General features: G+C 36.5%; 1 protein-coding gene across 2 annotated transcripts in view; it reads left to right on the forward strand.

The window, feature by feature from the left end:
• The window catches only part of prkd3 (protein kinase D3), a 58486-nt gene extending 46062 nt beyond the window's left edge, over positions 1-12424 (forward strand). For both annotated transcript variants that reach the window (XM_065267292.2, XM_065267291.2), the window contains exons 12-19: positions 787-839; positions 1040-1112; positions 1371-1477; positions 1590-1751; positions 7213-7311; positions 7398-7665; positions 10644-10729; positions 10817-12424. In XM_065267292.2, the coding sequence (XP_065123364.1) occupies positions 787-839; positions 1040-1112; positions 1371-1477; positions 1590-1751; positions 7213-7311; positions 7398-7665; positions 10644-10729; positions 10817-10990 (1022 nt within the window). In that variant the 3' untranslated portion in view covers positions 10991-12424. The remainder of the gene's footprint in view (positions 1-786; positions 840-1039; positions 1113-1370; positions 1478-1589; positions 1752-7212; positions 7312-7397; positions 7666-10643; positions 10730-10816) is intronic.
• Positions 12425-17235: the final 4811 nt, after the last annotated feature.

Raw genomic sequence — 17235 nt, forward strand, 5'->3', positions numbered from 1 at the left:
GACTTTCATAGTAAGAAAAATATAATACTTGGAAGGTCAATAGTGCCCCAGATCTGTTTAGTTATTATCATTTTTCAATTTTGAAGAATGTTTGTAACCAAGCTAATCTCCGGGGCACCATTGACTTCTATAGTAAGAAAAAAATAATACTATGGAGGCCAACGGCACCCAAGATCTGTTTAGTTAATATAATTTTTCAATTTTGAAGAATGTTTGTAACCAAGCAGATCTCTGGGGCACCACTGATTTCCATAATAAGAAAAAATATAATACTACGGAGGTCAATGCTGCCCCAGATCTGTTTAGTTATTTTAATTTTAAAGAATTTTTGTAACCAAGCAGATCTCTGGGGCATCATTGACTTCTATAGTAAGAAAAATATAATACTATTGAAGTCAATGGTGCCCCAGATATGTTTAGTTATTATCATTTTTCAATTTTGAAGAATGTTTGTAACCAAGCAGATCTCTGGGGCACCATTGATTTCCATAATAAGAAAAAAAATAATACTATGGAGGTCAATGGTGCCCCAGATCTGTTTGGTTATTATAATTTTTCAAAATATCCTTAATTGTGTTGAGCAGAATAAAGAAATGTATACTGGTTTGGTTGTTAGTTTGGAACACCGTGAGGGTGAGTAAATGATGACAGGATTTTCATCTTTGGGTGAACTATCCCTTTAAAGTGAAAGTAGACGCATATTGTTCTGCTATTCTAATTTTAGAATAGCAGAAATGTCAGGAAGCTGATCAGAATAACCGTACAATCTTTTTAATCTGTTTTTAGAAGAATTATCCATCAGCATTTCTGTATCAAACAGTCAAATCCAAGAGAATGTGGTGAGTACTGGTAATATTTCACAACTTTACATCCTCTTTAAACACTTCTGCAACTTCAGTCTATTACTAATAGCAGTGAGTCCTACCACTATCATGAACATTGAACATTTCTCAGATAAAATACAGAATATTGTGGCTAATGATTAAATTATATTTGACTTCTATTGTAATTGATCATAATTATGTGTTTCTCTCTTTAGGACATCAGCTCAATATATCAGATCTTTGCTGATGAAGTGCTTGGATCCGGACAGTTTGGCATTGTTTATGGAGGTACAGATAGAAATGCTCGATTCTGATTGGTCAATAATTGCTTCTTGCCTATATTACTTTACATAATGACTGCTATTCATATTTCCTATTCATTTATTTGTTTATTTTGGTAAGAGGCAGAATATTGCACACATAAACCCTTTTAGCATCATAAATGTCTCTTGCCTGCCCCAATTCACTCACCCTGTCTGCTTTATTATGTGATGGCTAGTTGACGGCACATTATCACGATGAATTTTCTTTTATTGCGTTTTAAAGGAAAACACAGAAAAACAGGCAGAGATGTGGCCATCAAGGTCATTGACAAAATGAGATTCCCCACCAAACAGGAGAGTCAGCTGAGGAACGAGGTTGCCATTTTACAGGTGATTCTTTTTGTAGGTTATAGAGATACGAGTTTTGGGTGTATATGCCCTTTAGGATTTACTGACCTCAATCCAAAACGTGTGCTTTGTTTTTTCTTTGTCGTTCTTGAAGAATTTGCACCATCCTGGCATTGTGAACCTGGAGTGCATGTTTGAAACTCCTGAACGAGTGTTTGTTGTAATGGAGAAACTTCAAGGAGACATGCTGGAGATGATCTTGTCCAGCGAGAAGAGCAAACTTCCAGAGCGCATCACTAAGTTCCTGGTGACACAGGTTTGAAATGATCTCTTATATGTTGTTTTTCTTTTAAAATCTACCAAAACCGTTGAGGGCTCATTATAGTTTGCGTTAGCTGTAGGGTACGTATCGTTTTTCATTCATACGTCTACATGCAGATGACGCATCTTTGTTCTTACCGTCGCAAGCGGAAATGCCTATGAAGAAATGCGGCGCAAAATGTTTTTTGACCTGACATGAGGGGTTCTAGTGGACCAATCACAGCGCTTGTGGTCCCCGTTGTTAAATTTCATGTGAGTTGCGCGTCAGGCTAAGCACAGCCTACGGGGTAGAACTTACGCGCAACTATAAATTACCCTTTACTCTTCATATCAGATGTCTCCATGTTTATGTCATTCATTATGATTTGGGTGTTGTTTAGATGAGGGAAGAGTCTGGATCTCATCTAAATGAGTTTGGTGAGTCTGAGGTTGATTAAAGCAGTCGGGGGGTCTACGGGAGCCCACAGATCTAAAGCCACAAATCAGCTAACATATGGCTACATTAATGCTTTTTTACAGCTCAATGTTTCAAAACAAATGGCCAGACTGAATGATTTCTGTTTCACCAGCGTATGTTACAGTGTGCTACATGAGTGGAGATGGTTTTGTTTATTTAAAGCGCCAATTGTTGTTCATAAATTATATACCCCAGATCAAGACAAAAATATCATATTATTAACAAAAAGTGAAGAGCTCAGATGCAAAAGCTGCTAAACGCACATATTAAGACATATTATACGTTCATTAAATACTTTCGCTTCAAATGCACTTAATCCTGGCCTCGGGTCATTCAGAAATACCACTTTGTTGGTAGAATCGGTTAAACACCACATCAATATTTTTTTCATTGTAAAGTCCTCTAGTACACAACAAACGCGAAATTTAATGCAGAGACACAAATAGATGCGAACTTCCGCAGGTGATGCGAATGACGCGAATTGGGCAGCGGGATTGCTGCGAAAACACATGCTATTCGCCTTAAAAATGTCTTCGCGCAAGTTGAAAATATTCAACTCAAGCTAGGGCTGTCACTTTTGTGAAAAAATCATTTTCGATTTTTAATATATAAGTGTTCATTGAATCGATTGTAAAATCGATTTTCCATGTCTAAAAAGACGTTTCCATTTTAAACGCCAAATAACAGACAAACGTAAAGAGAGCGCTGGAAACGCACAAGTCAGCAATATTTCTTATTTATTGTCATTACGTTTCGTGCAGAATAAAAAACTCCGTGTTTGGTGTGTATGCAGCCTAAGTGCACAGAAGATGAATGTGAAATGACCGTGGATCATATTCAAACTTGCGAGAGTACTTGGACATGAATACAACCGACATGAATCACAGCGCCCCCTAATGTGTGGCTCAGATTCTTCATTTATACATTCTGACATTTATTATTTGCACTGTTTTTAGTCGCATCTTTAGTGATTTTGCAACTGTTTACTATGTCTTAACCAAAGAAGTGATTTTGTTTAGGTTTTTTTAGCCAAAAAAGCTTGCGTGCACTTGAGAGGGTTTTGCAACGAAAGATACCAATGAAATGACTTAAGTAGGGCTGTGACGGTGGTCGTTTTTTACCACCGGGATGGTAACGCACAAATTAACCACAGTGGTGCGGTGGTTATAGATTGTGTGGGTGTGGGGGGGGGTGCATGCATGCGCGTATGTGTACATGCATAAACGTCTTATATATAATGCATATATATATTTTGAAATATAAAAATGTAAATGAGGATCAGATATACAGTTCTTAACAAATGTACCTGTTCATTGGTGCCAAATTCTTTCTCCGCCGGTGGGTGCTCGTCTCAACGTAAAGCAATGGTTAGGTTACTTACCAACGAAAGATGCTCTGAAGCTCCCACGCGCTTTGAAGAGGAGTAAAGCAGGCAGTCACGTATTCTGTGTGGTTTTAGATGCGACATGTGAAGCAACTGTGCATATGTGCTTGGCCATTTCAATGGCTTCTCGGCCGGGGCACCCACGGGATCGGCCCCTATCTGCGTGTTTATTGTAGCACTTCCATCCGTGAAACAAGAAGTGAGAAACCTTTCTGGGGTTCTAATGTTTCTAGCCACGCTGAAAGCGCGTTCTGATGGTGTACTGGTAGCGCAGATTGATACTTTTTCCGCAACTTTGAGTGACCAAGAGAGACCGGCCGTTTCTCAATCCGAAGGCTGCACCCTCCGGAGGTCGCATATGCAGGCTGTATATGTCATTAAGCCTGGTTTATTATTTTCATACATTTGCAATTCATAAGCATTACAACAATGTATGATTAACAAAGAATAATAGTCAACTTTATAATTGTTAATGTTATGAAATAAGACAGTCTTGATGACTTATGCGTTTGCAAATGCGACCTCCGGAGTCTACAGCCTTCGGATTGAGAAACGGCCAATATCTTGCCTCATTGTTCTGCCCCCCAAGCCATATCATCACTGATATCGGTTGCCTTCCCTTGCAAATAGCGCATTAACTCCGCGTCTGCTGGCGGTTTGCGTTAAAATAAACCTGAAGACATCTCACTGGGCAAGATTGTAGTTTAGATTTTTCATAGTTTGTGACGTGCACACCACCGCAGGGCGCACTTCCCCACAGCAGTGGTGGAGTGCGACCCGCGGTGGGGAAGTGCGCCCTGCGGTGGTGTACACGTCACAAATTATGAAAAATATACGCGGTGGTCATTACAACCGTCACAGCCCTAGACTAAAGCGACATTTGTGAAAATAATGCATTTAAATTACTGAATAATAACCTTTTCATTGAAGTTACTTAAACATGAATGCTCATTTACAAGAACAAACTTGGTTTTGCATCTAAACTCTTTCTCTTTAATTAAATATGTGATTAATAAGATCTAGTTATTTTTGAATGACATGAAAAGTTATGTGAATTAGGGATGCTAAACAATTAACCGCGATTAATCGTTAGCAGAATAAAAGTTTTTGTTTACATCATATATATGTGTGTGAACTGTGTATAATAACTTTGTATAAATAAATGTACACACACATGCATGTATATGTTTTAGAAATGTTTACATGTGTATATACATTTGTATATTTATGTATAATTTATATTATATAAAAATATAAATACTTAATATATATTAAAAAAATTCTTAAAATTATACATGAATGTGTTCATATTTATATATATACATATTTATTATACACAGTTTACACACATATGTGATGTAAACAAAAACTTTCATTCTGCTAACGATTAATCGCGATTAATTGTTTAGCATCCCTAATGTGAATCTTCAGTTATTCCCTCCTGCATGATTTATAATGACTATGTTTCCATCCACATGTTTTTATCCGAATTAAGTGATATCGAATGAAAAATGCCTTATGGAAACAGTAAAATTCGATTGAATTTCATGAATTTCGACTCAAAAGAAATACGTTCGATCTCATCGGATTTTATCTTGATCGATATGTGGCTTATGCGATAAACGCTGATGGAAACGTTATTTGCCGAATAAATAATGATTTGCGATTAAGGTTTAGGTCATTTTATGGTTGCAACACACACACAAAACAAAGAAGAAAAAGTTTTAGGTCCGCTCTGGTGGCACACATGGCATGTGTCAACAAAGTCAGATGTAAGTGGACAAACGACGAGACGAGACTCATTTATAATTTAATTTACCAGAGAAAATAAAGGCTATTTTAGAGCTGAAGATCTTTGCCCAAACCCGACGGGTTCGGTCGGATTCGGGCTTCATTTCTAACATTTTCAAACGGCTCGTGCTCCGCCTTTGCACGGTAAATGAGCGGTCAAGTTCAATGCTGCTGGGTGCCCTATCAGTAAGCGCAGGACCACGCTGAAGACATTTACAGTGGATTTAATAATTTCCTTAACAAAAATGTAGCCTAATCTTGGTGAGTAAAGGTTTTTTAATGTATAACTAAATACATGATTTAGACAGAGGATATAGACTAATGTTGGCATGCCGAAGCAAATCCCACGGAACCTTTATCTTAATTTCGTTATTCTCAAATAACCATCTTATTCAGAATGTATTATCTTAATTTAATTCGTTAAGAAATTATTGTTTTTATTGGCATGTTGGCCTATTTATAATTTATTGCATATGCCTATTTAGAACGAGATGTTACGATGTTACAGAATACAGATGACTTATTTTTTTTCTTTGTTTCAACTTCCAAGTGACGTGTAGCCCAGTTAGTCATTAATATATAATGTTAAAACATGTGTAAATTACTCATTCTTGATAAAAGCTGTTTGCGTGCGCACATTTAAATAATATCTGGCTGTAAACGGGTTCGGGCTTTTAAAAAGCTGTCAATCTAAATGTGCTTTCGGGTTCGGGCTGCATTCTGTCGGGCTCCGGTTCTGTCGGGCTCCGGTTATTTCAGGCCTAACTTTTAAGGCACGATTACAGCTCTATTTTAGATAGCAAAAATCTAAGAAATGCCATAATTTATTAGGAACTCGGGAAGGAAATGTCCAACAATGGTTATGACAAGACGTGGGACGTCCTCCGGAGTAAATGTAAGGTGCTCAAACAGGGATATGTGTTTCAAAAAAGAGAGTTATCTCGCAACGGTGCCGGAGGGAAAATAAAAGCAAATTCGACCTTGATGAGATGGATCCTCGGCCAAAGAACCCTCGTAGTTTCATTGGCTTCCAATATTAACAGCTCAGGAAAGATATTTGTCGTTCTCATTTACGTTAAGCATTGATCCGGACTATCATTTCACGTTAATGCTTCCGTTGTCGTCGGGCATTTACATGCATCTGCATCATCATAGCAATTTGATGTTAACGTCATTTTCTTTTTATTATAGCTTAATATGTCGCTATCAGCTCAGCTGGCACATAAGCACTTATAACTTGTATGGCGCAATCCATTTTGTCTAGCAAAACTTTGTTCGCAAATGTTTGCTTGAATATTGTGCGATTCAGTGTGAAAATGAATGGAAACACCTTCAAATGTCTCAAATCAATTCGATATACCAATTTGATCGCAAAACAGCATGTGACGTCATTACGTAGAGGTTTTTATTCGCTTTAAAGCCGTTGGATGGAAACACACTTTCACCAGCTTTATTCGCATAAGTTTTTTTACCGAACTTCAGATAATTCGATTGACAAGTGGATGGAAACCGACACTATGCCTGTCAAGTATTATTTCATAAAATTGCTTAGATATTGAGAAAAGAAAAACTTGGCCAACTCTGTACAATAAAACAGAGCAACATGTCAGTGAATGTTCATCATTTAAAGACCAGCAAAATGAAATACAAAATACAAATCTGTGCTAATTCGCAAAAATCATCGACTTTCATTGATATATTAAAGAAAAACATCCACTTCACAAATCCACATCCCTGAGTAGTCTGATTTATTAAATATTTGAACATGCATTAATCATTAAACATGCTCGCCAGTAAAATTAAGTGCCGACTTTCCTGTGGCAGATCCTTGTGGCTTTACGGCATCTCCATTTCAAGAACATCGTACACTGTGACTTGAAGCCAGAAAATGTGCTGTTGGCGTCCGCTGAACCATTTCCTCAGGTAAACACTTCATAAAGAGATCTCTACTTCAATTCTGACGTCACCTAACTAGACTGACCCGGTGAAACCTCTGTCTATTGTTCCAGGTGAAATTATGTGACTTTGGGTTTGCCCGCATTATTGGAGAGAAATCTTTCCGTCGCTCGGTGGTGGGCACGCCGGCGTATTTGGCCCCGGAGGTACTGCGTAGTAAAGGCTACAACCGTTCACTGGATATGTGGTCGGTGGGAGTCATTATTTACGTCAGCCTGAGCGGCACATTTCCTTTCAATGAGGACGAGGACATTAATGACCAAATCCAAAACGCAGCCTTCATGTACCCAGCGACACCCTGGAAAGAGATCTCCACAGATGGTAAGAAGCAAATTACTGACAAAACCTGCAAAAATAACACAAGTTCTGTCCTTAAATAGCTATTTCACATTACAGGAGCTGTCCACAACACATAACAACTAGCCCAGTTTAAAATTTTACAGACCCTTACTACTATTTAAACATTTGACACTTACATATATCTTCATATACTGCTAACCAATACTGACTGTAGACGCGTGTATTAATGCAGTATTTGTCTTGTACTGTAGACGAGACTGATTATAGTCGTCTGTTAGACAGCGAGCAGACTGTCCACCTCCACATCTCTTCAGAATAGTTCAGATCGCCCTGAGACATCATACCGGCCTCGCCCACTTTCAGTCTCATATACTCCTCTGCAATACTATAAATGTCACTTCCCTCTCTACAATATCATCACATTATCTTTAAATGCTTGATTTATATTTGTTGAAGCAATTACATTTACTCTTACATCACCAGTTGAATTTATTCTAGACCAGACACCGAGTGAAGTTCATTCAGAGCATCATTTCTTTACAGATGCCAGATAGTTTGATATTTACTTCTAATGTATGGGATAATGTATAGTCAGCTGGATGTTATTGCAGAAATAAACCCGACAGTGATCAGGACCCGACGCGAAGAGTCTTGAATCACACCGAAGAGGGCCTTATTTCGCAGTTACAACCATCTGTCTGTACTAATGATGGGTGATTTCGAAGCCTCGCAACACTTTTACGAATCTTTTGTGTGTTTCAAACTGGCCAAGTCACTTGATTTTAGCAATCGAGGCTTCGATACATCATAACCCAATTGGGGAACACTTTACTTGAAGGGGTCTTCATAATCATGACATGACACGTGTCATAAACATGAAGGAGATTTTATCCACATTTATGACAACTGTCATTAAGTGTCATTTGTTCAATTATGTCATTTTAAATGCAAAGGTGAAATTGTTTGAATTTTCTTTATGTCATGTCAACTTGACATAAACCAACACATCATAACTTGTCATAAATATGTCATAAACATGACATAGCAGAATAATTGCTAACATTACATTTGAATGTCTTTAAGTGTTAATACTATGTCAAATAATTTTAAATACCTTAACAAAATGCAACAGACACGTCGAAAGATTAGATTAACTTTATGTATGTGCACAATACATAAAAACTGACAACTAACAGAACTTGTTCTTCCTCACACAGAGGGTTTTGAAATTTTCTGACAGAAGAAAAACCATTTAATCAATTTAATTAAATGTAATTAAGTTTGCAGCGATATGGACCCAACGCTTAACCCTTTATTGTACTGTTTTAATTTTAATTTTAGGTGAATCGGTCTCCAAATGCAATAAAATATAATTTTATCAATTTTAATTGTTATTATTATTGAATGATTGATTTTATTTGTTAAACACTATACGAACTGAAGAATATTCATGATGCTGTTATAAAACTATTTGACAGAGTATTAACACTTAATTGATCACTGTAGTTGAGGTCAAGAAAAATATTCATGATATAAAACTATATGTATATAAAACGCTGTTATAAAACTACAAGTTATGATGTATTGGTTAATGTCAAGTTGTCATAACAAAGACATCTCAAACAATGTCATCTTTGCATTAAAAATTACATAATTGAACGAATAACACTTAATGACAGTTTTCATAAACGTTCATAAAATCTTAGCAGGGTTATGTCAGTCTTATGAACACGCATATTTAATGACAAACACGTGCAGAATTAAAAGGGGAGTTAGCGTTTTAATGATCTGTTTGCCCTAAAAATAACAGAATACCATTTTATTTAATGACTTAATAAAGTTAAATAATTTATTTCTTGAAAACATATTTTTAGAAAAACCTTTTGCTTTTACTATGTTTTCACCAGAAGGTGGCGCCATATTTAGGTGTTTCGAGTGCTTGGAAACAGTGAATCATTTTTTGAAGCAATTGGTTGAATTAATTCGAAGCTTCGAAAAGTTTTAATTTCTCCCATTCAGGCTTCTTACATGACTATTTACCTTATAAGTAAAGTAGGGAACATTAAATATTGATTTAAAATTTGTAAATATTTTATTAGGAAATTTTTATCGAATGCAGACCTTCTGTAAGGAAAACACATTTACTTTCGGTTTAAAGATAAGACGTTCAAATGTCACAAACACACTATTTGGTTTAATCATTTGTAAATATAATGTCATATATGACATATTTATATATAATTTTAAAATGATTTGCAGCATCTGGGCTTACCGTGTGTTATTAGTTTTTAGCGGTAATTATCTGGAAATAACAAACCTTCGAATGTCGCAACTGGCCAATCAGAATTAAGCATTCCAGCAAGGCGTGTAATAAGATATTTTATCTAATGCAATAACATTCAAAAATTTTAAGTATCTATTAACTCATTCCCCACCAGCCATTTTTTGAAAAGTTGCCCGCCAGCATTTTTGTGATTGTCAAAGTTTCACAAAATGCTATTCTTCTATAAAAATATAAACATACAAATATATCAAATGAAAGAACAGACACTCTGCTTTCAAACAAACAATAAACAAACAAAACAGGAAAAAAACCTTTCATCCTATCTATATATTTTTTTCTCTGCTTGTAAACTCTTAAATATGGGTATTTTTCTTTAAAAATACAAATTTTTTTTTAGCAAAAAGCTGAAATAATAGCATTTTTGTGAAGACATTTTGTTAAAGATCAGATTCAGAACGATTATCAAAACATACACAGAGTTTAAAATGATTAAATAATGTTTTGGCTTCAGTTTTTTCATAAATTGGGTAAGTCCACCATCTAGTGGATAATTGCGGTATTGCTAATTTACATACAAATTTATTAGTTTTTATGCAAATGTTTTGTCTTCATTTGACCAGATAACTCCTCAATGGTGAGGAAAGAGTTGAACTGATTTATTGGTGGGATTTTTAAAGCAGTTTAAAGTATGAATTGTCTTAAATCTACCCCACAGCTACAGATCTGATCAACAATCTTCTTCAAGTTAAGATGAGAAAGCGTTACAGCGTGGATAAAACCCTCAGTCATCCGTGGCTACAGGTGAGAAGGGGACACGTCTATAATGTTATACTAATTTAGATGTTTTAGACCTTTACATCTCAGCTTTTCTTCTCCATCGTCCTCCAGGACTACCAAACGTGGCTGGACCTGCGCGAGTTTGAAACGCGTCGAGGAGAGCGTTACATCACTCACGAGAGCGATGATGCCCGCTGGGAGAAGTACGCGTATGAGCACAGTTTACTCTACCCTAAACATTTCATCATGGCTCCAAATCTGGATGATATGGACGAGGACCCCTAGTGGACACACACGAGGCTTAACTAAAGCTCAATGTGAAAAACCAAAGGCAGCAACATCTATAGAGATTGCAACATCTCTGTCTGTGTTTGAGTCTGTGACGTGCTACAGGACCAGAGGAGCTCTGCGCTGCTTCCAGTGGATCCACACTGATGATGAAGATGATGAAGCCTTTATTACAGACTAGAATGCATTTAGATGTTGTTTTTAAAAGGTGCTGTTTCTTTTAGAGAAAGTATGATCGGTCTTTTCAAAACGATCAAGAAATGTTATTAAGAGATGTGAATGAAGTCAAACAGAAAATGCTGTTCAGGCCTCATTTGAAAGCATCAAACTGGAACGTGACGTTTTTATTGTTTTTCTTCTCACCCATTTTAAGTCTTACAAATGATTTTTACTACAGCAGACTAAATGTTTTAAAGAGTCTGATTTTTGCACTAAACAATACAACCATTGCAGCTGGTACAAGTGAACGATGTTACGTGAGATAACTGTGTACGAGAGCCTGAAGATCAGCCAGCGCTCTTCTACATCCACAGTTTGACGGATGAAAGATGAACTTTACTGTACTGCCAGGAATGGGAGATGATGTGTTTGAAGGACCAAAGACTTTACATTTGTCGTGTCTATTTTTCTTACGCCAGCAATCTTTACAGAGACGATCTTTTTATTTATTCTCTTAAAATACACAAACAGAAATGGCGTCGGTCAAAAGTCTACTGTGAAACGTCTCGACAGCCTTTTGACCAATCGGCACAGCTTTCTTTTCTTGAAATAAAACCGTATGGACGATAACGGCTAACAAGTGTTTCTAGAAAGAAATGTTCAACAGTATTATGACATCTTCTTTCTTTTATTTGATCCGTAGCAAAGAAAGCTTTTAACTATGAATCCCAGAACTGGAATATCAAAGAGAGAAAGAGGAATTCTGGATTTCTGTTAAATAAAATAGCTGTTAAAATGTTTGTCCTCTACAAACATGCACACCGCATTTGATGAACACATAAAGACGGCCTTATGGACACAACAGATTTTATTCTTATATTTGTGACTCTGTCTGCGTAATTCAGGTTAAGGTCTCATAATCTAATGATGAGATGTGGAGCATCAAAGATTTCTTTCTAAAAATATCAAAGTATACAGAAAGTTGTCGGATGATTTTATGTAGAAAATCACAAAAAACTGACTTTAGCTGGGATTTCACAGACTGGGTCACATGTGGATATTTGTCCTATCCTGACAGAAATCATTTTGTGCAGTTTTGACAATCCTGAGAAAAGATGAACGTTTTTGTATGCATGTTAAAATCTGGGAGAGGAGGCTTGAGGATTCCTTTAAATCATTGTGTTAGTTTTTTTAATGTTGCCGCTGGATTGGCAAATGTCAGTTTTTGTGTATTTCAGTGCATACTGATTAAATAAAAAACAATACACGCTGTGATTTTTTTTTCTTTTTGAATAAAACTATATTTTTGTATTACCACAGAGTGTCGCAGGGATGACGTATTTTAGTAGGCAAAACCCAGAAGCGAGTTAGCATTTTAGCACTTGCGGTTCTATCATCCGGTTCCATGGGGTTTCGGTTAAACACCTTAAAGGAAAACACCACCTTTTTCCATATTTTACTATGTTCTTACCTCAACTTAGACAAATTAATACATCCCTATCTTTATTCAATGCGTGCACTTACTCTTTGTACAGCGCGTTGTGAATGTGTTAGCATTTAGCCTAGCCCCATTCATTCCTTAGGATCCAAACATGGATGAATTTTAGTTACGTTTAGTTATGTGGCATTCACACCAGATGCGGAAGATGCGGCAAGCGTATGTGATTTACATGTTAAGTTAATGCAAAGACGTAAATAGGCATCCTGCGGTGCAGTATGCGCGAATACCGTGGAAGGCCCATTCTGCGCGAATTGAGCATTGCCGCGAGAAATGCGCAAGTTGAAAAATCTGAACTTTAGCGGATATCCGCGCCGCGTTAACCAATCAGGAGCTTGCTCTAGTAGTGATGTGATTACAGGGAGGGAGCGGAGTCGCAGAAGCCCCTCCCATGACAGGAATTTCCACGTGAATATCTCGAATTACTAGAATTCCACACGAATGAAGTGAGTAAACTCAAAATGTTCAAGCATCCAACTATGTGTAAATAGCGTGTTTTTGCCGCATCTACCGCGTTTGGTGTGAATTCAACATTACTGGGCCCGAGCTCGAAGTGTTGCAAGCTAAGTGCTCTTCCGCCATACAAAATCGCCACGTTTTATTTTGTGCCACCATACTTACTCGTGTAACTACTCATGTAACAGTCTTTAAATAGGGAAAACATGTAAGTGTTTGGTGGCTTCTAAATTCATCCCTGTTTGGATCCTAAGGAATGAATGGGGCTAGGCTAAATGCTAACACATTCACGATGCGCTGTACAAAGATTACGTGCACGCATTTGAAAAAGATAGGTATGTATTCATTCATGTAAGTTGAGGTAAAAACATAGTAAAATATTTTAAAAACGGTGGTGTTTTCCTTTAAATAAGATCTTGGGTTAACATAAGCCTGAGATATTTTCACATTTTTTTCTTTGACATAAAACACTAGTTGGCAGCCGGTGACTGCTTTTTCGAGGGCGCATGATGCCAAGTTCATCACAACATGTATTTAGCCCTCCATGCGTGTGGCTCATCATCAAAGCTTAATGCAAATGGGTGAAGTGTCCCTTTAATCTCATGTGTAATCAGAGTTTAGTGTTAATTTTTTTGTGTCTCTTTTATCATTAGCCCTTTCGGCGCGTGTGCAACAAGCATTTATTTTGACAAGACACATGATGCACAAGGCCTCTCAGAAGAAAAGTCACTGTCTGCCACTGTAAAACAGCCTCATTTGTAATTTTTTAAAGCTTTAGTGTCTTTAGAAGGGCAGTTGCTAAGTGGGACTACATGCTTTGTCTGGGCCTTTCAACTTCATTTCGCATAAAGATCTCAAAAATAACACAACATGGGCACAAATCCCAACAAAGATTCATCCACAGAGGATTTCCTTATCATGAAACATGTTTTTAAATGTGTTTAATAAAGTTTGAAAGAGCTGATGGTGATGACGAGAGACAGCTTTTCATAATAAATAAATGTATACTTTCATAAAAGTTGCATTCATCTTTATATTGATTATATTGATAAAACACAGTGCTTATTATCTGTAATAATCTAAAAGTGTATGGGAAAAATAAATGACCTAACTTCCTGGCTGCCCTCGTGACAAGAATACGTCATTCCTGCAGCACTCTATTAACGTATAAAATTAATATTAAGGCTTTAGTGCCACATAGTAACCCCATGGCAATGTTTTAAAGTGGAAAGCTAAGCTATGAATAAGAATAAATAGGAGCCAAAAGGCTGAAACCACATTCAGGAGCCTGGACCAAAGGCGTCCATCATGGTGTTTGTGTCGTGGTGTCCGTGTATCCGTCTGCCAGAGCTCAGTTAACCACAACATTACAGTGGCACCACAAGTCAGCGGCCATTAAAAGCAGCTGGATGCAATTTTGTAACCGCTGTGATCAGGCAATGAGGCTTTCTGCTGATGTGGATTGGTGAAGAGAAAGACTGAATTAGTTTACTTTCCGATTTAAATGCGTTCACTTTAGGGTTTAATAGAGATTAATACAAAATGAAATCATATTACTGGAAAAATATTTCCTTTAAAACAGCATAGGGTTTGGGTCTTTGTAAAATGTACACTGGTCCTAAGATATCAGTGCGGCAGTACCCTTTAAAAAGGTCCTGATATAAACATTTAGATACTTCCTAGTTTTCATCAAAAATATCTAAAAAGTTGTTCTGAAGACAATCAAAAGACTTTGGTGGTTTAGAACGATACAGGGGTGATTTATGATAAAATTATCATTTTGGGGTGAACTATCTCTTTAAAGGTCCACTCTGTACATTTTTAGCGGCATCTAGTGGTAAGACTGTGAATTGCAACCAAAGTTCACAGCTCACCCCTCCTTTTCGAAGCGCATAGAGAAGCTACGGTAGCCGTCACAGGACAAACACGTCATCGTCTGAGACAAAATAGTGACAAAACACGTTTTGTAGAGAAGTTTGTCCGTTTAGGGCTACTGTAGAAACATGACGGCGACTTAAATTTAAGGGGACCCCGGTGTTTGGAGATAGAAATGACTTCATATTTTCACAGTTCATTATGTGCGGTCTTTATACACCACTGATAATGTAGTTATGTAGATTATATTGCATTTCTGTCAAGAAATCCTGCTAAAAGTTACACAGTGCACCTTTAAGCTATCGTGATCTATCATTTTATTTGTTGGATTTAGGGATGGTTTCCCAGACAGGGATTAGCTTAAGCCAGGACTAGACCTTAGTTTAATAAGGAAGTACAACTAGTTTTAACAATTAGGCCTTACTAAAAACATTACTTGTGTGCATTTTTGGGCAAAAAAAGAGTACAGATGTAATTTAAGATATGTCATTGCAAGTTGTTTTCAGTTTGGACAGCTCTTACATTTATTTTGATTTGTTGGCTGAACAACCACTACTTATTAAAGTAATTAGATTAAACATGAAAAACTTATTATTTATAACTTTTCAACCTCTACTTAACATATTTAGTATGTGTAACACAAAAGTTTAAGTTACCAGGTGAACCAAAAAAAAAACGAAAAAAAAAAAAACATAAGTAATGCCAACTACTGTAACAATTGAGTCAAAATTAAGTAAATCTAGCATAATATTTTAAGTAAATATATGAAATTTCCCATAATGCCTTTTCAGACACAAAACTAAACTTGTGAAGACGGTGAAAAGGTATCTTAACTTTCTTTAAACTATGTTAAATATTAGATTTTGACGTTTTAACATTAATAAACACTTTAATGTGTTAAGAGGGTGAAGAATTGTCTAATATTTGATATAAATGAGCTTAAATGTTAAGTTAACACAACTAAGATTTGTTTGGATCTCACATGGCCCGCAATCTGTTGGATTTACTTAAAATATATATACACCATTTTTGCATCACACTATTAATCCCAACTTGAAATAATTTGACTTAAAATTTACAAGAAAATATGTGTTATATGAACTTAAATATTTGAGTTCATTAAACATTCTTTACTTAAAAATTTAAGTACATAAAACAGGTTTTCTTGTTAATTTTAAGTAAAATTATCCAAGTTGGGATTACTTAAAAAGTGTGACGCAAAAATGGTGCATATATATTTTAAGTAAATACAACACATCATTTATTTTAGTCTAGGAATAGTCTAATCTCTGTCATTTTAATGCTCACAATAGGAGCGAGAGTGAGATCTCCTATAAGGCGTCTCTGAAGGACAGGTCTCATCCACTTCCCCTGAGATGAAGCGTCCTCTGAATGAGCTTCTTTATCTCCTCTCTCCGCTAATGGTTTAAAGATGTGCGCTGTGTCACATGGCTGCCTGATAAGTGTTCATCTTCAGGAGACCGGGAAACTGGGCGGACAAATTTGCTCATTTTATTTCACCACCAGACCTTTTGATGCATTTAGTTTTATCATGGACTGGTTCAGATAAGAGATGGAGGCCAGGACCCACAGCTTCCAGATCAGAAATCAGACAATCTTTCTAGAAATAATTTCGAGTTGCAAAGAATAATCATGGTAACACTACACATACGGATACAACAGGTTCAAAATACTAAATGATGCTTCAAAGACAGACGTTATTCAGTCCTTTAACCAAATGTTTTTTTTTATGTCTTTCATAGTGATGAGACAGTGCTGCTATTCAACTCTTAAATTTGCAAAGACAATGTCATGAAGCTACAATGAGAAAAAAAACCTGAGAACCAGATTTAAGCAATAGTTTTTTAAATTTTTTATAGTCTGAATTCTATTGAGATGTTAATGCATTATTATAGTAAATCAATCTTCTGTCTTATTTTAAATTCTCAGCACCAGCCCACATCGTCTAGAAAGCCAAATATGTGCAAATGTTTGAACAGCACTAAATGCATTCAGTGGTACAAAAACGGCATCATTTTATCCCCAAAGTTGTTTCGATTTATCCTAACCTGTTCAAAGTCATCATTTCATGGATTGTGAAGAAACGCTCTATTCATTTTTTATTCCATGCAAACACACATGTGGTCTTACTTTTATAAAGCTTGTAATATACAATCTTTACTGTGCTGGCCACAGCCACATGGTTTGGCACGGCCTCAGACGGAGTTTCATGACCTGCCGATCAGTGAACGTG

This window comes from Paramisgurnus dabryanus, chromosome 17 (genome assembly GCF_030506205.2).
Source record: "Paramisgurnus dabryanus chromosome 17, PD_genome_1.1, whole genome shotgun sequence".
Taxonomy (NCBI): Eukaryota; Metazoa; Chordata; class Actinopteri; order Cypriniformes; family Cobitidae; genus Paramisgurnus; species Paramisgurnus dabryanus.